Genomic DNA, 25,092 nt, shown 5'->3' on the forward strand with positions numbered 1-25,092 from the left:
CTGCCTTGCCTCCCTGTTTCTGCTCTTGCTGTGCTGCATCTGCAGTGTGATGGTCCTTCTTGCAGCATGGGAATGCTGGGTTATCAGAGCATATCAGAAGTACAGGAGTCTTCCTATGTTGTTTCCCCTAGGGCCGTTTGCCAGATGGGATGTAGCCTTCAAGATGCATTTTGAAAAACCTTGTGGTAGAATATCTGATGTGTGGCTGTTGAGCAATACACTGATTTTAAAAACTAAAACCCCCTTTTGGCTTTACAGAAATGTTCCAGAAAATATTATTGTGGTGTTGACTGGGTCTTGTCTTCCTTAGTGGATAGCCTTCCATTTATTTTGTTTTTGTTAACTTAAAAAAATTACTTTAAAAATTATTTCTAAGGCAAAAACTGTACTTTTCTAACACAGAAGAAAGTCTTGGGACAATAAATATATTAATATTATAACCAACCCAAAACCTGTCTCGTTAGTAGGAAGTAACCAATACATCTGGAACATCTTTACAGGAATTGGGATAATTAATGAATAAAGCTAGGTGGATGCTTTTGATGGATGGTGTATTCCGATGGTCAGTGCTGGATGTCACCTTATGCAGTGCAGCTTTGGAACAGCAGAGGGTACTGTTGGTGCAAGATAAAAAATGAGGTTTTTCACACCGAGTTTGGAATTTTTTTTTGCTCCTAATATGTTACTCGTTGGAACTGTTGACATGTTATTGGTCTTTGTTGGATCACTGCCCCGTCCTCATAGCATGCATTTATGGATTTACTGAGTAGTTTTGTGGAGAATCACCCAATTAAGTACGAATGTTTTCTCATTAGTTCTGATGTCACAAAAAGTGCTTCAAAGATGTGTATTCTGACACAGTTGTTTGTCCTTCAGTGTTGTGGAAGGACTGTTCCTTCTTTGTTCTAGATTGAGGAGTTGATTATGCTGGAACTTTCCAGAGAGTTTTTCTTCTGGAGATAAACTATAAAAGAACCAGTAAAGGTTAGGGGACAAAGTTGGAATTATTCCAGCTCTTGTTGGACAGCCCAGCTCTCTCCTCCTGTGTTTTATTTACCACATTCTTGCACAGTCTCTGGCTGCTGTTCACCAGAGTTGTGTTTTATTTGAATGTCAACAGGTGGGCTGTTATTTAAGACCCGCTTTTAAGGAATGTTACCATTTTGCCAGGGATCATTTCAGTTCTGTGGAAAGGACCTGAGCTTTCCAAATCTAAGCTTCTGAGAGTACAGTTACATAGTGTGTTGATTTTTGTGATAAATCTGCTCTAAGTGACTGCTTAATAGTAACATTTTTAAGGACTATTTTTGGTGATTTTTGTCCCATACTTTTTCAGTGATCCAATTTACCACCTCCCCTCAGCCTGTGAGCAGTTGTCATGGCACAGCTGTGCTGGGGGCAATTGCAGTGATGTGCTGGGCCACACAGGGTGTGAAAATCTCCTAAATTTTGTGTTGTTGCCAAAGTATTCTGTCTGGCCTTGAGGCTGGTGTTAATTTGGGGTTGGAATTGATAATCCTGATGGAAGTGAGACACCTTCACTTTGGTCACTGCTGTATTCTGACTCTACTGTAATGCACCTATGCTTACAGAAATGGTTTCAAACTGAAAGTGCAGGTTTAGACTGAATATTAGGAAGAAATTATTTACTGTAAGGGTGGTGAGGCACTAGAAGAGGGTTCCCAGAGGAGTTGTGGCTGCCTCATTCCTGGAAGCTTTGAAGGCTAGGTTGGACAGGGGTTTGAGCAACCTGGTCTAGTGGAAGTTGTTTCTGCCCATGGCAGGGGGCTGGAACTAGATGGTTTTTAAGATCCCTTCCAAACCAAAACATTCTGTGATTCCATGGAATTCTGGCACGGGCTTATTTGATATTAAGTTGGCAAAAAGAACTGCTCTGTGAGTGAGGTTTTCTGCTTTGCAAAGTGATCTAAGCCATGGTGTCAGAAGATACCCCTTGTAGGTACAAGATATAGTTGGTATAGTAGCAAACTCACTGAAGCACTTTGTGCTGAATCTACCTCTCATCGTGGTTTGTCCTCATGGATAATTTTACAGGTACTAACTACAGTGTGATTTCATTGAGAGAAGACCTTATATAGACAGGTTTGAAAAATAAAAAAATATTCAAAGGCCACAATAACTCTTTTCCCAATCTGTCTTCATTCTTCTGCATGTTTTTGGGATGGTAGGTGGCTTTCAGTGATGGAATCTGTTGGGAGCAGAAAACATGATGCCTGGTAGGAATAGAGCCACAGTGGAGGAGGAGTGGATAGAAAGGTATTAATGTGCCTTTGGGCTTTGGCTGTAGGAAACACTGCTAGCACTGGCTATAACTGTGTTTTGGAACATCACTCACATTCTTTGTGCTTCAACCCTAGCCCTTATTTCTACAGCTTACCTTGAGCCAGCTGTTTCTGTTTGACTAATGGCATGGCAAACAATGCCAGCCTACTGCAAAACAGCAGAAAACTAAAATGGAAAGTCTGACCTTTCAGCCATGGGAGTCCTTGTGATGGCTCAGAGGTGGGGGCCTAGGGGAATGGGCTGTTTGGGGCTGTGGTGGGAAGCTGTGCCTTCTGTGGCATCACTATGTAAATTTTCACTAGCAGAATGCAGGGCATTATTAATCCACCAGCTTGAAATCTTCTGAAGGGTGAAATTTGATGGGGGAATTTGTCAGTGTGGGACACTTCAGTCATGTTGAATATGTTGAGCAACTGTAGAGAAACTGCCCAGATCCTTCTAGCTCAAAAGACCAAAAACACTCCAGTGTGCACATTGTATTTAATTGGCTGCTCCTCTTGTGAAAGCCAGTAGTAAAACCCAGTTTATTATGGGTAGTAATCATGACCTCAGCAGGATCATTGGATTTTCACTCCTGGACTCAAATAGTAGCCATTAACAATATATTTCATTATACTGGGAAGGAAATTCTTTGTAAGTGAACCCTAACCTTGTAGTTATTAGATTTACCTTGTGCTCTATTTGGGATAAATTGACTTCTCACTTTTTTAAGGCATTTGTTCAGAATTTTTGCCTGGCATCATCTTACCAGCAGACTGGAAGGTTTGTCTTTTTTTGCTGTTGATTCCTCTGCTTTTAATTTGTTCTGAAGCAATCTCAATTGAGGGGCAGTACTTGCACTAAATTCCTAAGAGCAACACTTACTTAGAACACAAGGGTGTTTCACAGAGTCACAAAATATTTGTAACTCGGTAGCACCCCCATAGTACAGATGTGGTTTTTTATTAGGTTTAAACAGAATTCCTGCTTCTCAGTTTGTTCTCATTGCCTATTGTCCTTTCACTGGTCACCTCACCTCTGAGCCCATCGCTGCCTACTTTAATCCTTCCCATCAGGTTAAGTTACTAAGATCCTCCTGAGCCTTTTCTGCTCAAGGCTGAGCAATCCCAGCTCTCTCAGCCTCCCCTCGTGGCAGATGCTCCAATCCTTTAATCATCTTAGCTCACTGGACTTGTTCCAGTGTGTGTCTCTGCAGAGGGGAGCCCAGCAGTGCCCCAGCCCTGCAGCAGAGCCCCCCCAGTGCTGAGCCAGGGGAAGGGTCCCCCCCCGGGGGCTGGTGGCTGCCTTTGTGACCAGGGCATGCTGCTGGCTCGGGTCAGCTGCTCCACCCGGATTCCCAGGTTCTTCTCTGCAAAGCTGTTTTCCAGTAGGTTGGCACCCAGACTGTAGGGCACAGTTATTCCTCTCCAGGAGCAGGACTTTGCATTTTTCTTTGCTGAACTTCATGAGATCTGCCTGCCCATTTCTCCAGGCCTTTCCATATTTTTTTCTCGGCAGCAGGCCCACATTTTCTCTAGTCTTCTTTTTACTGCTCTATTGCTTGTAGAAGCACTTCTTGTCCCTTGCTGTTTTCAGCTCCAGGCAGGATTTGACCTTCCCAAGTCTGTCTTTGCACACTAGGGCAGTGTCTCTACATTTGTCCCTGCTCACCTGACCCCACTCCCACCTCTTCTGTGCATTCTTTTTATATTTGAGTATTGTCAAAATCTTCTTGTTGATCCATGTGGGTCTCCTGGTACCATTGATTGATTTTCTGCACATTGGCTCTATGACTCTTGAGCATGGTGGAGGTCATTCTTCAAAATGAGCAAACTCTCCTGCACCAGTCTTCTCCCAAGGCCCAAATCCCATGGTCCCTGAATTCTGCTGTTGTGAATCCCAGACTTATGATCCCGCAACTTTCACTGTTTCCTTTGCCTTGGTTCAGACTTAAGGCTTGGTTCCTGGCAACTTCCCTGGCTTAAGTGTCAGCAGTCTGCATTTACTGGAGGTGTCCAGGTCAGTGTTTTAATCTGAACTAGTGTTTGTATCAGATATTCATACCTTGAGCGAACCAGACAGACCAGGTGTGGGTACATGCTAAGTATTCCTGCAGAAGGCTCTTTTTTTTTTTTTTTGCATGTTCTTGACTTATATTTACTGATCCATCTATTCCTTATGTGTGTTGGTCTCATGTACCAGTGCTGGTACTGATACCATTAGTGTCTCCCACTCCAATTGCTGGTCAGAGATTTACCTTAGGAAAAAATTTCCATGTAGTTAGATGCCACTAAAATTACTCCTTTTCTAGACCCTTTCTCATTCCCTTAATGGCGCTTACATTTGCACAGTCTGGCCATACCCTGGATTGTTCTGACATCATGGTATAACCCAAAGCATTTCTTTGTGCTAAATCTGCCCTATCCTGCACGTATCTATAAAAGAAAACTACACAACTAGCCTAGAAATTATATAGGCCATTCTGTTTGTTACAGCTCCAAAATCTCCTCAATATCCATGTGATCATTTATAGGTTTCATGTACCACAGGTACGGCCAAGGTATTATGGGATTCTGGCAAGTGATCTACCTGCTTTTTCAGGAGTGGCTTTCTCAGTGGAATTGATCCAACGCCTTTCCTCAAGTTCTGCATCTTCTCCCCCCACTCCATTATCTGTAAACAGTGGCTCCAGTTACCTGTAAGCAGTGGCTGTACCAGGTGATTTTAAAGGAGAGTGGATACACAGCTCTAAAATGCTGTACCTCAGACAGATCCTAGTTCGTATCAAGTATCCTGGTTATCACAGATGGTGAAATGCTGGCAAAAATGCTTGCAAAGTGATTTGGGAGGGCTCTGCTTGCTGTCAGTCACTACTGCCAAATTAGCTTAATTAAAACCAGCTGTGGGAAAGTGCTCTGCTGCAGCTGATAACTTTGTTTCCCGCTCTGAAGTCTTGTGGGCCTGGGGCTGGTGATAGCGAGTTGCTCAGATGCAGTGAGGATCTTAAAGTGGTTGCAGTTCTCTTACATATGTACAATTTTGAAGTTGGCCCTAAATCCTGCTTTTGGCTTGTGTTTCTCCATATGGAGTCCTTGGCCTTGAGATGCTGAGGTTTGTGTATTGCCTTGAATAGCACCTACTGTGGTTAGTGTTGCCATTTCTTGATTCCGTTTGGAAGAGCTGGTGGCCATGTTTGTTTTAGTATGGTTTAAAAGGAATGTCAAGGTTATCGAGCCTGAGAAAGACACTCTTTCATTACAATTTAAAAACCTTATAAAACCCAAGAACCTCTTCCTCTACAACCAGTCCTCGACTTTATAACCCAACAGCTTAAGCTGTTCAACACAGTTTGCCTTTTCTGAGTGACCAGCAGCCCTTTGTGTTTTGTGAACTGCTGTCTCAGGCTTCTGCAATATTCTTTATTTATAGAATGCCCTACTCATTGCTATCTCCCTTTCCTTAATCCTCTCCTCTCTTTCCCTATCATCTGCTCAGTTGTGCAGGCAATTTCATAGTCAAATTTAGGGCCAAAAAATTGCCAAAATTGATGACTTGTCACAAATCAAGAAAAGGCCTTTTTCCATTTCTGAGTTGATCCCAGACCTGCCAACATCAAGCTGTTGGGTTTTTTTGCCAGTCAAAAGAAGTTGTGTTAGATGAGGCAGCTGTTTTAGAATAAGGTTAATAAAATGACTGTTGCATTTTATAAGGAGTTCTGCTAGTGGAGTAATCCAGAATTGGTGAAACTCTAAAATTTGTGAATCCCAGTGAGCCTGTGAAATCCTGGCTGGAAGCACACATTGGCAGGTGGCTGGAAATGCTAATAAGGAATGGAGTCTGTTGTGGAGCGTTGTGGAAGTTTTGTCTTTCTGAGATTACAGTAGATTTTCTTTGCGGAAATTGACTTAGAAAAGGAGTTGCTCTTGGCATCTCTCAATTTCTGAAGTTTCAACTTTTAGTGAAGTAGAGTTGGCAGTTTCACAGGATCTTCAACAACAACAAAAAAATCGATGCTTCAGTGATGCTGCTGTACTGGATGCTGGATTACTGTTTTTAAGCAAGCTTATCCCTTGTGTCCATATTTTCATTAAAGTAGTCCATTGATGTGGATTGGGGTTTTGGGTTTTTTTCCCTTCTGTTTTTGGGGTGGGTTTTCTTGTTTAGTTTTGTTTTCCAGAGGCATTTTGATTGCTTGTTGCAAAGATGCAAGAGACTTTGTGGCTTTCCTGGGTTCTCTGGTATTTTACTGCCTATTCCAGTTTTGCACACAAGCTTTGTGTCATTGTAACCTTCAGTCTGGCTGACAAGGATCTTTTCGATAGAATTTATCCATGGACAGTAAAAGTTCTTGTAGCTGGAGGTGACATTGGCATTTTTTATGTCCTTTTCCCACTTAGAAGAGTGGCTTCTGACTTTTAGTCACTGCTGACTTGGAAGCTACCCTATGAGTTATTTTTTTTAAAAAGGCTGAAACACTTCAGGGAGATGCTCAACAGTTTAATTCCATTGATCCTAGACTGCAACCAACGTTTCTTCTTATTTAACCTTCTGGGTGCCTTGGAATTATTTTAATGCTTTATTTGGTTGGTTGCTTTTTTTTTTTTCCCTCACTGGCTTGTTTCTCTGCCAAGTGCTAATTTAAAGGGATTCATTGTATTTTTCTATGTGGTGTGATAGGAGGAACACTTTTCCTTAGATTGTCTCCAGCTGTATTTGTCCAGGGGCTGAGTGGTGTGTGTGGTGATCAACTTCCACTCCTGCAGCTGCTATTTCAGTAAGTTTTTCATTGTCCTGCAATTTCTGCACATGGGAATGAGGCACTACTGACAGTATTTAGTGCATCCCTGGGTTATTTTTCTTGTGTTTTGATGAACTCTTTTATTAAAAATTAAAATCAAACACTTCTGTAAAATAAAATAATAGGAAATGAGAATATAGGCACTGTTCAGTTACTGTGGTTCTTGTTTTGGAGCTTTTTATGTTTTTTTTTTCCTCTGAGTATGGGCGCTTTCGAAGTCAAGCAGATACTCTGGGAACACCTTTATTTCAGATTTGCTTGTGTCAGTGTTTGGTTTAGGATGTGAAGGCTTTTGTGTAGACATAATGTCCTTTTTAGACCAGTTAGTGTGTCAATAAGGTAAAGACAAATTGTTCCCCAAGCCGTCAGCTTGGGAAGAACTTATGCTCCGTATCTCTGAGTCTGTCTGCTACCTATAAAATCACAAATTGTGTAGGATCTCTCAAATCAAAATTTTCCTTTGGAAGTCTCAGCATGTTTTGGAAACTTACTAAGCTGTAGGATTTGATGGGCCAGAAATCTTTTCAAATTTTGAAATCAGTTGTGGCAATGCTGTTAAAAGTTAAAAAAATTCCCACAAACTTCCCCCTGGCCCCAAAGTGCAAAATACATGAGTGAAAAATGGATCCAGCAGACTTTCTGTTCAACATCACCTTTCATGTTTATAAATTATCTAGATCCTTGCTATGCAAAAGAAATTCAAGTGTGGTCATTTTCTGGACAAGATGCATCTAAAACACTTGTATTCAGGAGATGTTTTAGGTTCATACCTCATACCTTAGTCCTTCCTGTAATTTGTTTGTGCTCCAGGCAGAGTCAGGAGAAATGACAAATCTTACTGTAAAAGCTTTACATAGGAGCTCGTTGGCAGTTATTCTCGTAGTTGGGCCAGATATTGCATGCTTTAAGGTTTTGGGAAACTATTGATCACTGGCTAAATATCTTGTAGATCATTTTCAAAGAAACTCAAGAATGTGAATTTCCTGATGGAAGTATTTGTACTTCTGCTTTTGAGAAAGGGGGGGTTCCTGAGAGTTAGCTTAGAAAAGGAAAAGGTTTTTGCATGTGAGGGAAAGGGAGGAAAAAGTAGTTGAGTTGCTCAATCGGCATAAAATGAAGACGAGTCTATAAAATAGTTGTTGTCCTGATTGTCATTAATTGAGTGTAGGTATCTTCATTTATGTAAACCAGAAAATAGTGTGCATCAGCCTTTCAGAGTTCTCTGACAGTTGTGTGAGTATATGTAAGTTTGAGACACAAACTGTGTTTTATTAAGGTAAAAGCCCATGTCCATATTTAGGAAAAATGCTACAAGACTAAAGCAATTTATTTCAAATTATAAATGCTTTGTGTTTTATAGTATCTAAGCTAACAATATATGCTTTTTGTGCAATATGAAAATACAGAATTAATTTTCTCTGTGCTGTGTAATTCGCCAACTGCCAGTACCTATTTTCTGTCTTGCCACATAGATTATTATCTTCAAAGAGAGAAATTATACTTCTTTGTAATTTATTGCATGATGTTCTATGGAATTTGGGAGTATGACTGACTTTTTGCTACAGTAATAATTGAAACCAAAATATGAGGCCTGTCTTAGGAGATAATGAACTCCTTAAAATGCTGAGAATCTGTTTGGGATTAGCTATAAAGGATTTCTCATAGTAAAGAAAATAACTTCTTGGATACCAGCTTTATTGGCAAAGTTTGGCCTGGCTGTTTTTGTGACTTTATGATAGTTCTGTACCTTCCCTGGAGTGCTCCTCAAAGCCAAGTATATCTTCATGGAATGCCTGCAGCACCTTGATCTCACCTTGTCCTTTGTCTCTGGGAACTGTTCACCTCCCTTCTGCAAGTGCAAAGTGAGAAGAAGGTGCTGTTGGCCTTCCCCTGGAACAGGAGCTGTGATGGACACGGAGGAGCTGCCTGTCCCTGATGCTCAGTAAGCACCATGCTGATCATGGCTCTGAGAAGTTATGTAGTAGATCCAAATAAATACTGATCTTATGAGCAAAACATACCAGCCCTTCCAGCCACCAAACAGTTATTTGGGCACTGCTGAAGACAATAGCAATGTAATATCCTTCTGAAGCATTTGCCAGCTGGCGCAGGACGCCACATCTTTTTCATTCCATTCATTCATTGCAGAATAAAGAAAATTGGCATGCTCAAACCATTTTAAAAATACATCTGTTCAGAACATGAGTGTTGTTCACTTCATTTACCACTTCATAACAAACGTCCTGATGAGAAAGGAGTAATGCACAAAACAGCAAGTGTAAAAAGGTTGGTTAGGTTCCATGAAATTCATAAAAATTGCCTAAAGGAATATTACTGCATCTCTCAAGTTCAGTATCACTAAGAGAGCTGTATTTTCAATTAAATGACAGGAAATTGAGAGGTGACAGAGAATGACTTTTCTGTTTACAGTGTAACCAGTAGACCTTGATGCCACATTAAATTCTCCAGACAAGTGATAATACTTTGCTATATCCATTCTTAAATTTCAAGCCTTTTATCCAAGGGTCTTTGGAAAAAATCAGATTGTTTATTTTTGTGGATGAGAAACAATTTAATCAAAGGACTTGTTCAGGGCTGCATGGGTTATAGCAAAATTACCCCTGTTGGCTGTGGCTTAGTTTGCAGAGACTCACTGAGAGCCAGCTGTGCCTGCCCTCCCTGCAGCAGAGCTTGTGCTGAGCCTCAGTGCTCCGTGTCAGGTTTCCCGGTGTGGAAGCTGGCTGGCTCCAGGCTGAAGCACAGAAGGGACCTCATGTCTGCACAGAGTGGATGGCCAAGGAATCTGGGTTCAGATCTAAACTTGGCTGTGAACTCAGCTGTCAATAAAATGGGTCTTTTGGGTGAGCCACCAAAAATGGAGAGAGAACCTTTGGGTCTTCAGTACTGTGTGCTTTGTAAATGGGAATGGTATTTCAAGAGATAGTGGCTAGAGCAACATGCAGAAACTTTTATTTGTACAGTGCATAACTGAATTACTGTTAAGAGTGAGATATTTCCATTATTATCATATCTTTCAATGATGTGTGTTCTCAAATGAGGATGAATCTTCCCGCACAGGTACATTATTTGAAAGAAGCTTTGTCCTGTTCCCACATCTCCATACCAAAATAAGTATAGCCAGGTGGCACACAGGACAGGCATTCAAATTTGTGTAGCCCTGTTTTAAGACAATTTATTAAACCCAGAGTTTATTGGAAATGTTCTTTACAATCAGATGTTTCCTGTTGCTGAAGATGTGTCCTGTTGCTGAGTGACTTTTCCCACAAAGGGACTAAGTTTTGAACTTTGAACCTGGATCTCCTATCAGCTGCAGACAGCACTGGACTCAAACTCTGCATGTGTTTTCCTTGCCAAAACTTGCAGTCCCTTTATTTGCTATTTGCTCTCACATCTGGGATTAGCAAGTGTGCCTGTGCTCTGTGTGTGTCATCTTTATATATAATTTCTCGTCTTAGATATTGAAAATGTTAGAATTATGCTGCTCAAACAATACACTTGAGATCATAACTCCTTGTGGTGTCTAAACACAGGAGCAGTACTGATTGTTTTTGACAGAGTGCATGTGTAGGAGCTGAGATTATCAGTAAGAGTGGTATGATATGCATTTCCTTTGACCTTCACTGATGCTGTGTGAAGGGGAGCTTAGGTGATGTCTTACAATTAGTGCCTTGAGTTTTAAATGATGAATATGAGTCATTTGGAACATCCTTGAACTGTGGTACAGAAGATGTTATTATAGTGACCAGTGCCCTTACCACAGAGCTGTCTCACTGTGTTCAGAAAAGAAGGTGTCAAGTAGGAAAATCCTTGGCACTATAGAAGAAAGAGCTTAGTAAAACAAAATAGACCAAGCTGGGGGAATGGGGACCAACATTAATGCAAAAGTAGGATACTTAATAAGTTAGTCAGATGGCATTTATCATTAAACTCAGTAAATTACTTAGCCCTTCCCTAAATCCATCTTCAGCATGCAAAACAATGTGTTAGGAAGTGAAGGTTGCCTTGTCAAGGAATTTTTAAGTGCAGGCAGTTATGTTTTACTGAATCTGAGGAAGGATATTCATACTTTAGATATCTAAGTGAGATCTCTAAGACAGAAATGAAATTATTCAGTTCCCTTCAGTTCTTTGGATATAAGTATTATTCAGTACGATGCAGAGTCATCATAAGATAGGGTCTTATTAAAAATATTTTTTCTTTGGGGCAGGAGATGTTCTAAGATCTTCTTGCCAAATGAATCCCAACAGTAGAATGTGTTTGAGAGTGCTTTTGTATGCTTCATTTCCTGACTAGGTGAAACATAAGAATAGTTTTTTGTGTTATTGATCTCTTTGTCAGCAAGTTATGAAGAGCTTCAGTCATTAAATATTCCTTCTCTGGTATGCCACATTCCAGAATATTGATCTCAAATAGAAAATAAATTTTGATGTCTCTTGGGATGTTTGATCCTATACTTTTCAGTACTCAGCAGAAAAAAGGAGACAGATGAATGACAGACCCTTAAGAATGTTCTTCTAATTCTGTGATAAAAATGAAGCACCTCATTTTTTTCTTTTCATTCTGACTCTGAATCAAAATTTTGTTGGGTAATATTACTGCAGTTGCCATCCCCAGGCCAGCTGATGCAGCTCTGCAGGATATCTGGTCTCTGATCAAGCTCTGGAGGTATAAATTACATTATTAAGTACAGGTTGTAGTTCTCCATCGGCGTATCTGGAGAACAGGGGTGTATGGAATGAGAGACATTGATTATGCATGTAAGAAAGCAATGCAGACCTCAGAGCTTGAACATCTGAGTAAGGATGTGCCAAATCATAGCCTTATGTTGTGATGTGTTCTTGTAGTCCCTGTTTGGCTTGGCCTGTGGTGTGTATTGCTGTAATGGTATGTGGTACTGAGGCTGTGTTAAGCCTTTATTATTAAACTCTTATAACTCCAGTGGGACTGACAGTTTGTGGTTTCTCAGGACCACTTCCAAAGCAGCACGCAATCATTTTGTTTTTCATGGGGAAGTTATTTTATTGCTGAAGTCTGGTTTTGCATTTCATTTTTTTTCTTTAAAAAAACACTAAACAATCCTCCCCCCCCCCCCCCCCAAAAAAAAAAAAAGAAGAAAAGAGAAGTTATTGGTTCAGCTTCTTTGGTTTCCAATAGGTTGAGACAAATATCTACAAATCCTTGCAGGAAGAATCTGTAGAAAGCAATAAAAAGTTAGTGGCTTCTCAGAGGGACTTACTATAAAAATCTTAACTGAAATATTGAAACAGCACTTAGGTAAACATACAGTTTATGTACAGTTCTTGTTTGAATGTGGATTATATTTGCAGTTCTCATTATGTGTTGTCACTGCTTGTGTTTTAGTTTGTATATTGCATCTTCTTCAATTATGAAATCAAAGTAAGGATAGTATTTGTGTTGGAAATTAATCCATTTTGCTCCTGCAAATTATTTTAAGAACTTGACACAATTGGGCTTTTAAGAGCTCTTTCCATACATCTCTTCAGTGCAGTACCCATGGTAAATGATTGTCCAGTGATGTGCATAGAGTATGAAACTTCAGAGGTTTTTCAGCATGACTTTGTTTGTCTCCTACAAATCTGCAGTTTGTTGGTGAGGATCATCACTCCTTTGTGAAGATCCAAATCTTCGTTTATTTGTCTGTTCAGAAACCAGAGTACTGGAAAAGATACAGCAATGTGTTATGAGTAGCAGTTAAATACTAGGCTGGTGTCCAGAAATGCCCTGAGCTAAGGTGCACAATATATGCAGCAAGATGGATCATTTAATTTGTCTTGGGGACAGGGGAGTGTGGTGCACAGTTATCCAGGCCCTGAGAAAGGTGAGGGGTTAGCAACACTTGGACGTGCGTCCCTTGCCTTGAAATACAATCAGTCCATACCTGGATGTCTTAGCTGGAGTGTGGTGTAGTGTGGCAATAAATGTAGCCATCACAGATTAGCTTGCAGGTGGGTTTTTTTGAGGTTTGGGTTTTGGTTTTGTTTCTTATTTTACTACGGAATAGATCTGTGCAAGTCCAGTTGTGTTCCTTTGAAGGTACATTCAGCTCTGGGTCCTGTATGGAGCATTGTTGGAAATGAGTTAAAATTTGTTCCCAGAACAGCATTGAGGGTCTTGGCAGAGTCTGTCTTCGAGCTCCTTTTTCCTGAATGAAATGAGACTCTTGTGTTGGTTTCACAGCAGTGGAGCAGGGTCTCATACAACACTCCTCCACACTCCCAAGGGGCTGTGGTGAGTGCATTCAGGTAACCCTGCACAGCACTGTTTTGTGGGGGATGATGGAGCACATTTGTACATTGGTGTAATTTGTGATGCTCTAACTGGATGGTGAGAGTGAGGGGAAAGTGACCCAGAGCATAAGTCCCAATGCAATTTTGGATTAAGTTGACACAAAGTGACCCAAAGCAACTTTGCAATCTGGCTGGTGAGGTCTCAGCCATCATTATTCCTGGCACTGAGTGCCTTCTAAATTGAGTGAGTACTTGTGCTGTCTTTGCTTCTTCTGATGGATTGGATAAGATCCAGAATTGCATTTGGATTTTGCTATATCGTGTTGTTTTGGAGTTTTTTTCCTTTTCTTTTTTAAGCTGCTAGAGCCACTGAAAAAAAGATTGTAGTTAACATGAAAACAGATGTAAAAGACTGGCACTATGGCATGTGCAGCCTTAAGCTGTACATATTGGCAAGTTACTGTGTGTCAGATTTCATGATTTAGGCATGAAGGCGGCCCTTCAGTTAAGGCAGGAGGACAAAAATTTAAGCTTATTTATGGAAATAGGTATCTGAAAGGTTCGGGACTGCTCCTTCAGGCACAAACATTTCCTGGCACCTAAGGCAAGGGTGCATGTAAGTGGGTATGTTTTACATTGTATCTTAATGAGTTTTGAAAGATAAAGCCTTTGAAGATCGCCTTTGGAAGGTAGAGCACACTCTGGGGCTTGGGGAAAGGCACTGGGCACAGACAGAGCTGCCACTTTGTCTCAGCAAAAAAGACCCCCTAGAAAGTCAGGGAGATTTTGAACTGAGCGATGACTGGAAGAGATTTGAAAATGGAAGCAAAGAAACTTTTCTTCTTGGGTTCCGTGAAGCAGAACTCAGTGTATTTGCAAGTAAATCTGGCTTGCTTCAAAGAAACGTTTATCTCCGTCAACTTCTGACAGAAATAACCTGTAGCTCTGAGTTTGGATGTGAGTAGCTTTTTGGGGTAGAAGAAAGGTGATGTATTATTATTTTCTCAGCCTTCTTCAGGTTTATAGTTTATTCACTTTTGGAGTGCTAATACCAGAAATAAACACAGCGTTTTAATAAAGATCCATATTTAGTAAAATTACTCCTGGAGGTCGAGGAGAAGTTGACTATAATTCAGGTTATTCACAGTGAATTTGATTAGTTGAAACTAATAGTAGCATGAAGGACTGGATTGGAAAAGGAAGCTCTTAATCTGCTTGTAAATTGTTTTTTTTTATATGAGGAAGATAATGTTCTCAGTTAGGGGAATGAAACATGATACTATTTTGTGGGTTGCAATAATGTTATTAATTTGGTGCTTGCAGTGCTTTTCAAGCATTTTTAGATAAATCCTAATATTTTCATGTGCAGTGTTTGAATGCAAAATATATTTCAGGAAAATTAACAACTTTTAAATTTGACATTAACTACAAAGCAGTACTTTATGTTGATAAAAATCTCAACAGTTTTTTAAAAGTAGAACCCCACAGAGATACTTTAAAATTGATGACAAATGAAGTTAATGAAGTTAAAATGAATTAAACTCCTTGCTATTTAGAATAATGTAATAATGTCTGAATTTTATTCCCAAAAGAGGAAATACAGTTGTTAAGTCCAGATGGATTTTTATTTTTGTTGGAGTAAGTTTTGAGACTAGTAATATCTTCTTTTTAATTTTTTGCATGTTACTACCATAGTGCTGGATCCGAGACAGCACAGACCTTCTTTTTCTAAATTCTTTTAAGCCCAGTCAAATTAACAGTCCTTTATTAAAACAACAGTGTTTATTTTGAAAATTAGCAGTTTCTTATTGCATTTTTAAGAGTTGGAACATAAACACCAGGATAATGTAAAATACAGAGAAGCCAAGGGCTCAGTCCTGTCAAGTTATTTTCAGCTCTAACATGGTAACTGCCTCTGACTATAGCCTGCCTAAATTTCAAGCGATGCAGCAGGAGGTTAAGCTCTTCAGCAGACTAAGTCTTCTTGTGCTTGATCTTTTTGCCTTCCACTGAGGGCTTGCACCTTGGCAGCCTTTGTGGTGCTGCAAAGGATGTGTGATGAGTTGATCGCATCTGAAACCTGAATGACAAAGAGAAATGTCAAAGGATTCAGTCCATTTGTTTAGGTGAAGATGAGAGGCAGTTCAGCTATTTTTGTATCAGTTTAAAGCTTCTCAGGCCATAAAATTATTAATCCTATTGTGCTGGTTTGTTCTTTTCTGTGTTTTGCCCATTGGCAAATTGTCTCTAAGTTCTGGGCCCTATTTTTCTCCACTGGTAGGGGAATAGAATTTGGTCATCTTTCTCCTTCACTCAGGACTTCCATGAAAATAGATGGGAAACCAGGAGGGTTACTACCAAAATAAATCTTGGTTTGTCTCAAATAACCATAAAGCTGGGGGAAAGTCCCAGTTATTGAGCATAACATAATGCATCTCCACTTGGAACAGATTATCAAATCATTACTGATGCTTTTGCAAACAAATTCTAGGTTGGAAGGGTCCTATGTGAGGAAAATGAATGACTTATAAAGGGGTCTGGATCATGGGGTGAGCTGAGTGCAAGCAGGCACTAAGGGTTTCTATGTGGCCAAATTTCAAGTTGCATATATAAAAACTATGGTCTTTAAACCACAGTTGAAGCAAAGGGTGCCCCATCATATGAAACAGTGATTAAAAGTGTCAGGCATTAACTGGTGAGCAAGAATTGCCACTGTAGTCATGGATAAAAGCTTTGTTGTGATTCCCAGATACAAAAATAAAAGGGTATCAAGTAGAGAGGTTATATTTTCTTGATGCTTGGCGCATGTGTTGCATATAGTGCAAAGGTGAAAAGATATTGATGAATTGAAATGCATTGAGTTGGAAGTCACTCCTGTGAGTAAAGATGTGGGGAATGTGGTGAGCATGGAGTACAAGGAGCACAAAGTGCTTGGCTTAGCAAACCAAGTGTCAGGGAAGAACTGACCATAACAGGCGAGTCCTCTAAGTGGGGACAAAATATTGGGAATACATTTGATAAGAAAAAACTCTCTAGGCCAGTAGTTGAAGCATGTTATGATTCAGTTGACAAGCTTGTTAGGCATAAAATTAAATTATTTTCAATGAATTGTGGCTACTTCATTGGTTAACAGCACTGTGATTTACTGCATACTGCGTTGTTCTGCCTTTGCTAGGTGCCTGGTTTTTTTTCTGGTTGGTGAAGAAGTTGTTCTGCTTCCTGCCAGAAGGGAGCACAAGGAATTACTTAAGCAAAATAACAAAAAAATGTTACAGCAAGAAATGCTGCTGAAAAAAAGGGGAAAATGAACTTGTACTCTTGTGTTACAGATTCAGTGGTTCTTTCCTTTGACTCCGTTGGACATACAATAGGCTCAGGTACAACATTGCCTTCTTCTCTATCTCCCACCTCATGACAAGGCTTCTACCTAATTGGACATGGTAGCCATGTTGGGAGGCAGGACACTGAGTCAGACTTCTGTGGTAATCAACCACCTAGCCAAAGGGTAAATAGGTCCTTTCCTAAGTGCAGTGGGAGTTTTAAGAGCCTTAGTACGACACAAGGATTAACCTGCGTGACTCTTCCCTTACCCAGCGAGGAAATGACCTGGACATGTGTTGATGATGCAGTTTGTGCTCCTCTTCTCATGTGAAAGGCATTAAGATGATGTCACCTACCAGCTGAAGAAAAACTGTTTCATGCTACTAGGATAGTTTCCCAGCTAAACAAACAGTTGAGTTATTTGGGGAAAAACATGAGGAATGCTTCCAGGAAGGAGAAGACGAAAGAGTCATAACTAAACCAATAGGGCTGGAAACTTTTTTTGGGTGGAGATTGACCAGCATTATTGAACCCCAGGGCAAATCCTTCCCAATCTCATTTTGTTTGGAACCTAAGTGTGATCTACAATGAAACTGAACAAGAAATTAAAAATTCTTTTGTGCTGGGAGCACTTCACTGGATCAGTAACTCTCCATTTGGCTGTGTGTAATGTGCAAGCTGCAGCCATGACACACCATAGTGAGCATAATACTTGATGAAATTCAGTTTATGGTGTGTATATAATGATATATGAAGTGCAAGGGAAAGACTAAGAATTGCTCCTATAACCTTAAACCCCTGAACACTTAAAAGATGGGGATATTTATTGTCTTCCACAAAAGACAAAACCTTCACTTGGATTTTTTTTATCTTGCTTGCCAGCCTTTCCTCTTAGGTTGATAGGGGGAACATGCTGCCTTCCAACATAGCACCTGTCTTCTGCCTGCAGTCTTTGAAAGAGAGCCTGCTGCCTGACACTAACATTGAAGCTTGAACACACATCTGATTTACTAACCCCTCAACTAGTGGTAGTAACTTACCTTGTTTAAAACACCTCAAACTTTCTTTACTCTCCCTGTATCTCCTCTAAAACTTCTATCTGGAAATAGATCTAATCTTAGTGCATGATCTGATGTGGGAGTATCTCTAGGGTGCCAAATGAATATGTTGTTGTGTATATGGGGGAAAGAAATCCCCTATTAATTCTCTCTTACTAATTAATATGTCATAACTGAAGTGTGTTGTTGCCTGTGTCCTGTATTGGGTCGTGGTCTCTTCAGTCTGCAGAAGTAGGGAGGAAGTTGCATAGGTTTGAGATACCCTTGCTTGAATTTTAACCACAGATTTTGTATCTGTGGAGTTAACCATAAATGTTTCCACCAAATGGAAAGTAAACTTAGTGATGAAAAACAGTTCAACTGCTCTGTGTCTTTTGGAGTTCTGTTAATATGGAGGGTGGGAGACAGGCTCATGTGAGCCATGCACTGCCTGGGCCTGTTTTAAAAGAACTGGTCTTTGTTCTGCTTGCTGTTTTGCAACTCAAGCTTGGATTGGTTAGGAATTGAGACATCTTTTGTAAACCCTTTCACTGCAACGAGACTAACTTCCTTCATTGAAGAGAAGTGAAGAAAACTCATATATTTGAGAAAGGAGGCTCAGAAATGCCCAAGAAAGCTGTATGTTTATTGGTCTTGTGTTTAGTACTTTGCACTTGCTGTGCTGCAAGGTTCACCTTGCTCTGAACTGATATGTTAAATAAGATGTCAAGATGTGTCGTATCTGTCCAACTGAGGGATAGCTTTCCTTGTTGAACAGGAAGGAGAGAGAGAAAAACTGTGGCTTTTGTGATTCCGCTGTCCATCCCATCTCACCTTGCTGCAGACCCAGGAAAAGACAGAGCCCAGAAAGAACCCACAGAAACCATGGCAGCTCCAGGCCCAGCCATTCCCAGTAGGTGATGTTTCAGCTAAAGTTACATGCTTTGAAACATAAAATTACATATACCTTTTTTTAATTAGTCAAAACCAGCTGAGAATAATAGTCTCCCTGTTAAGATTTCATGCTGCTTAAAACTGGTACTTATATTTGCATATTAAACAGCTTAGAAGTGCATTTTAGTACCTGTTAATCATGCCATGTGAAGGGCAATGTCTTGTTGCAGCTTCTGTATCATACTTGAATTGACTGTCCTTCTTAACTTTGTCCCACATGCAAGTCTCAGTTTTTAGAAATGCTGGAAATCTGTCCTTATGCAACTCAGATTAATGACACTGTCTAGGTTTTTCTGGATAAACTTTCTGAACTGAGTGTTCAGAAGCTCATCTGGCTATGGAGCTTTAAAGCTATGGAGCTTCATAGGAGATTATTGGGTAGAGGGCATGTGAGCCAAATGTGTTTTGAGTGAGGCTGAACCATGAGGTTCATGCTGTGGTCCAGCCTTCACAAGTCCAGATGTTTTTGTAATTCTCTTCATGGCTGTCTGTTCCCTTAAAAGATAAAGCTTGAGCAGCTAAGTGTTTGATGTTATGTCTAGGCCAGTGTTTCAGCTGAAACCATTTCAGAAAGAAGGGTGTCATGCTCTGAAGTTGGGGAAACAATCAGGACACGATGTTTGAGGAGACCTAGATTTCATTCACTTGCCATAGTCAGCTAGTGCTTCTTTTATTTTTTTCTTTCCTCTCTAGTTACTTTGTTTTACTTTGTTGCTACCAAATCAAACTTTGGACCTTGAAAGTTAGATTTATACCCCTGCTATTTTTGTTCAAGACTTTTTCCTACCTCCTGTGTCTGACAGCAAGCTAAATTTTTCTTCTCTAAGCCTTGGATAGGAGTGCACTGGATGTGCAAGTTTCCCAGATGCTACTGTGCTTGCTGAAAATACTGAATACCTTTGGGCTGTAGATTATGCTCGTGTTTGATTGCAGTACTGACCACTGATTCATTGCAGATGCTCTCACTTGCAGGCTTAAAACGTGCTAGTTCCAGCATTACAAGAGAGCAAGTGTTATCTAGGTCTTGCTCAAATTGTTTTAACTCTTGTATTAACTCTTCTGGATTCCCAGACTTTGGTTTAGAGTAGCTATCTGCTGCAGCTCATGTGCTTGTGACAGCCCACATGTAAGACCATGCTTCCAATGCTTCAGTTCACACTGATAGTGGAGTAATCATCTGAGAATTTAAATCTGTGCTTCTTTTGGAGTTTGCTCTTAGTGATTCCTTAAGTCAAAGTCCATAAAACATTTTAGGAAAAGCTATGAGAACTATGAAGAACTTTCTCTGTTCCATTCAGCTGCTGAAGATGCTCAGATAACCATTTTGTGAAGGATGAGAATAACCCTGTGTCTGTCCTACCAAATAAAACTCCAGAGTGAATTTGGTGACTGCTTGCCTATGTTTTGGATGGAGGCCAGGAATAGAAATGTGTCTGAATGAGGTATCAAATCTATAGGGTAGTGATAGATTCCTAGCATAAGAGAAAAACATTGGTGACTTGCTAGAAGATTCTTTGCTGTTTATTTGATTTCTCAATTATATTCTGATAGTACAAATGTCTACAGTTGCACACTCTGGTATTTCCTGGATTTTCAGGTCAGTGGTAATTAACTTTAGGCATTCTTAGTTTGAGGAAAGCAACTTTAATGTTTGGAGCTGATGTGGTTCTAGAGTGTTGGGGTTTTTCACCCAAATTGCATTTCTGTCTTAGCACTATGTGATAACGATGTGAAAGGAGAGATGAACTTACTATGCTGTATATTTCTTCATTCCTGTAAGGCAGAAAGAAAAAAGGGAAGAAATACATGTATTTTCTCTGTTGGTTTTAGTGGCTTTTTTCCTGCAGAAATGCTTTTTCCTTTTCATTCTTGATTAATGAAGTTCTACTTCATTCTTTATTTTTCTGAGTGTAGACTGTGGGAGCTGCTTGAATCTTTGCCAGTGACTGTCATGAAGCAGTTTCATAGTCTTTATGTGACTTTGCCAGTGTGTCCAGTATCATCTGTCTTATTAATGCTCTATTCCTCCAGTTGAAAATACAGCTGTGAATGATTTGAGGTGCAAATGTCAAGAAGTGGCTTAATGAATGCCTCAAATTAAAAATATTTCAATGTGATTTTTCTCTCTCATGTGACATCTCTGCATCAAATCAGCACATCTTGTAAGTCACTAAAAGCCAGTATAGATTACTGGTTTGTTAATATTGTTCTTGACTTTTATTAGGAAATACGATAAACTTTATAGAATAAAGAGTATGTTGGGAGACTCAGTAGGGCAGCATTAACTCCATTTGCCAAGTGGACTCATAGCAGCAAATGGAACAACTGTTCAGCAAAGGCTGTAGTGTGGCTTGAAACAGATGACTTCCTGGCAAAAGTGAAAGGGCATATGCAGATCATAGCAGGAAATTTTTCATCTTCCTATCAGAGTCTTTCCTAAATTCAGCTTATAGCAGTCAGTTGCTTTTCTACCATTGGAGGTAGCTATAGTTTTATTAGGATGTGCAGATGTAGACTGATGAGGTAAGCTTCTGGTGCTGGGCTGCAAGAGCTGAGCACTTCTGCTCCTTCTGTGGATTGTTACAGAGCAGAGAAAGGCACCATGGACTGGGCTTTGTCTTACCAGTTTTCTTGGTGTTTCTCTTGATGTCACTCGGCAACCTGCAGAAAAAGGTTGGTAAATGCATATGCAAAAGCTTCAGTGCAGGTGAGAAGGAAACTGAAGCATAGACCTGCATGCAGTCCATGCAGGGCTGTGCTGAGAAGCTCAGGTGGCCTCAGCTGTACCACTCCTGAACTTGCCTTTGCAGCCTTTTTTATTCCCTGGTTATTTAAATAGAAGATAATGTTTTCACCAGTAAATTCCATCACTGAAGAGGTTAAAGTGAAAATCCTAAGGAAAGGATGTAACATTAAGTCTTTGTTTATCCAGTACTTTGATTGTTACTCAGTAGTCCTGACTGCTATTTTTTTAACCTTGCAATAAAAGCTTTCTTTTGTCCTTTTCAGTTGATCCATTTAACATGACTTTTTTCATTAATTCTTTCTTGTCTCTCGAGTTATAGCAGAGTTATTTTACATTGGTGAACTTTTATAACTGTCCATATGTGTTTTCTTTGTCCAAGGTGAATGTGACGTGTTTGGCCTTTTTCATTGCAGAATAAGTTATTTTACTTGTGGCCTTTGCTGCAGATGTAGAACTTGCATGTGAATAGTGACCAGGGCTTGGCTCATATAGATCCTCAATTCTGCAGAGACCAAACTGCACTGGACAGGATGAAATATATCAGGGTGGTCTGAGCATCCTTGATAGGACTTCTGTCTCTTGAGAATCATACTGATTTCTTTGACAAACCCAAACGTTTTTAATAAAATAGCAAAATTGAATCTTCTGCCTTCTGTCCTGTACTTGCAATTATCAGTTAAACACAGAGCTAGAACTGCATATAGTCTGTCTTTAAAAAAAAGGTTTAATTTTCTATTTCTGCTTCTTTATAGCTGTATTGGCTGCAGATACAAGAGGCAACTTGAATACTGGCTAGATACTGTACACTGGACTTTATGGCTTCCTGGGTGGTCTGCATGGAGTTTTCAGACATGAAACAATGCATCTCTCACTTGCAGCCTGGTAGCTGGATTTCTGCTGGATTCTTTGGAGGAATTTCCATGCTAATGCCAACATTGAATTTGGCACAGGATTTGCATAATTTGTAGAAATTGCTATGCTTGGCTCTATTTCTGTTCATGTAATCCCAATTACATGCTTTATTATGAAATAGTTGTCAGTTCTTAGATTCTAATTCAGTTCTGATCTTCCTGGAAATGTAGAAATGCATTTTGGTTTTGACCTAAGATGACCTCTTGTTCTTATAATGCAAGATGGTTCATGATGAAACTTCATTTCCCCTGTTCACTTCTGTGCTTCTGTGCACTGCTGTACCACCTTGTCAACTGAGATCTGTGGGTCCTTAGCACAGGTGATTGTGATCTTTAGAATGACTTGTGCTCTTCTAATAATGTTACTTTTATCCTTCATGGGCCTTTCACTCTTCTCTGGGCTGATAATATGAAGTTTTGTTCAGATTACTCCATGATGTTCTTCCAGGGGATGCAAACTAAGTTCTTTATTACCTTTACTCATCTTTTGACTTAAAAGCAGATCCTGTGATACAGAGCCATAGAAGTGTCTGGTCTGGAAATTGGTGGGTCAGACATGGCCTGGGCAGGATCAGACCTATGAGCATGCTTAAATGTGAAAGGAGTTCTCCAGACTGTACCTGTGAGTGGCTCTGCATTGTCCTTCAGTGCAGAGACCCCTAAGGATTGTGGTACTGGGGGAAGATCATCTTGATGATGTTGGTGGAGGCCAACATCAAACCACACTTAACATGGCCGGCTGGTCCAAGCTGATTTTTGATGGAGAAGTCTTTTTACCTTATTCTCTCTGACTATTTTGTTCTATTTTCTCTAATATTCCAGCACTTCTTTATTCCACTACATGAAAAAGAGGAGAAATATTTCTGTATATCAAGTGGTTAACTTGGTGAGTAAGGCTTTAAACTAAGGTTATGGGAGGAGGAAGCAACCTGTAAGGGCACAGAGGGGTGGCATGAGTGCCAAGGCAGGCTATTGCCACCTCTATTTTCAATGGAGGAAAAGGTAGGAATGGGATTGCCCCTTTCTTGAGCTGTGAACTATGTGATCAGTTCAGTTCCTCTCCTGTAATTGTCATACCCTGACCAAACTGTATTTTAGATTCAGTTGTACTTTGATTGTGTGGATCTGTGTTTCATCTTGTTTTAATTTAGGCACATAACTCCAGACAAGGATTGACTTTTCCTGCAGCTAGGCTCTGTGTGTTTGGCTTTCTTCAGATATTTGGGACTTTATCTGTCTTTTGTGAATCCAGGCTACTTCCAGCCAGCATGTGGGCAGACTTTTGGCCCCTGTATTTGCAGTGATACAGCTAAATGACACTGGAAGTCTGTAGCAGGACTCCAATTTTACTAAAAAGGAAGATTACTTTGAATCTGTAATTTTGGAGGGTCCTAGTGTCTTTCCTGGGGAAACAGCATGTGATAGACATTGATTTCTAAGCTAATAGTAATGCTGACTTCCAAAAGTGCCCATGAGAGTGAAATGGCCCATGGTGAGGGCAGCATTTCTCTGCCTGCAGTAGCTTGCACATCTCACCTGCCAACAAGAGGAAGGGGCGTGGATGCTTTTGGTTTGATGTTATAGCCTGAAACTGTACTTAGACCCTACTGAAAATCAAGAACATACCCCTGCATCAGGCTTGAAACCAGAAGTGTTGTTTTGTTTTGTAATACTTGTTTTTGGAGGTGCCTTTTGCAAGATAGTGCAAAGTAATTTCAGTGAACATGAAAACTTAAAGCCTAGGGAAGGTGAAACAGTTGTGACAAACAGAAGATGAATCTTGTGAAACACTGCAGTGAAGGTCTGTGCTTAGTGTTTAGCTCATGACTGTGTTCTGGTGCTTTGGTTGCAAAGCTGATGAAGTGCTGAGTTAATAGAAAGTCTAGGATGTTGTTGTACTTATGAGGTGATGTATCTCTATTGCATTTCCTCTCTTTGTATTTCCTGTTGGGAAGAAGGCAGTGTTGGTTTGAATGAGATAAGACTGATGACAGTTGGGTCAGTGGCTATAGATGGTTTTAAAAAAAGAGTTATTAAAAAAATTTTTGTGGTTGTTTCCTTAGTACAGATGTTAGTTTTGGGAGTCTGAAGGGTTAATAAAAATTGAAGGCATTTTTCTTTTTATGGAGTGGATACCTTCCTATGCACAATCCTACTGGCGGAGGAGGTGAGGTTGTACAGGACATAATTTCCTGTGGGAGGAATAAACTGGGAAGAAATTATGAGGAAAGCAGCACATGGGGGAAACAGAACTTGTCAGTATGTGAAGAGAGGAGGAGAGATGCACAGGTGGAGTGGGGATGGTGGGTGGCACTCGGGTGCTGGCAGGGAACAGACACTATGTGCCAATATCAAGCGTGCGCGTGTTCTGCAGCTTCTGTTACCTAAGTGATGTCAAATAGAATACTTCCCTTGGCTCAGGAATTAAACCTTAATGGGATTGAAACCAATGGCACAGTTTACATTGGCCAGTCTGGTGCAATCATTGTGTCTGAGGTACATGTTTAGGCTTGGCTGTTCTGCTGGTAAGTGAGAGTGAAAAGCTTGTGATCTTCAGAGGTAAACTACTGCACCAGAAATCCTAGGGTTATCTCATGAGAAAAGTAATCTTGTATTTCCAGTGAGGTCTTTCTAAAAGCTTATGAGATTTTTTTTTTTCTTGTTGTTTCTTTTAATCTCTGATTAGGTTATCTTTTACTTCTCTGTATTTTTTTTTATTGTATAGCTGTGAGACCTGGGGGTCCTCAGTGTGAAGAAGGCCCTGAGCTTAACC

The 25,092-nt window shown here is 40.2% G+C and overlaps 1 protein-coding gene across 7 annotated transcripts in view; it reads left to right on the top strand.

Annotated features, from left to right (window-relative positions):
• Positions 1–25,092, top strand: part of ST3GAL3 (ST3 beta-galactoside alpha-2,3-sialyltransferase 3) — a 175,177-nt gene that overhangs the window by 22,919 nt on the left and 127,166 nt on the right. For 5 of the 7 annotated variants that reach the window (XM_036388060.2, XM_036388061.2, XM_036388058.2 and 2 more), the window contains 2 exons: positions 16,680–16,727; positions 18,487–18,621. The exons of 1 other annotated variant lie outside the window; for it this stretch is intronic. In XM_036388060.2, coding sequence (XP_036243953.1) covers positions 16,680–16,727; positions 18,487–18,621 — 183 coding nt within the window. The remainder of the gene's footprint in view (positions 1–16,679; positions 16,728–18,486; positions 18,622–25,092) is intronic. One more of the 7 variants, XM_036388062.2, reaches the window with a different exon arrangement.

The sequence above is a fragment of the Molothrus ater genome, chromosome 9 (genome assembly GCF_012460135.2).
Source record: "Molothrus ater isolate BHLD 08-10-18 breed brown headed cowbird chromosome 9, BPBGC_Mater_1.1, whole genome shotgun sequence".
Lineage (NCBI taxonomy): Eukaryota > Metazoa > Chordata > Aves > Passeriformes > Icteridae > Molothrus > Molothrus ater.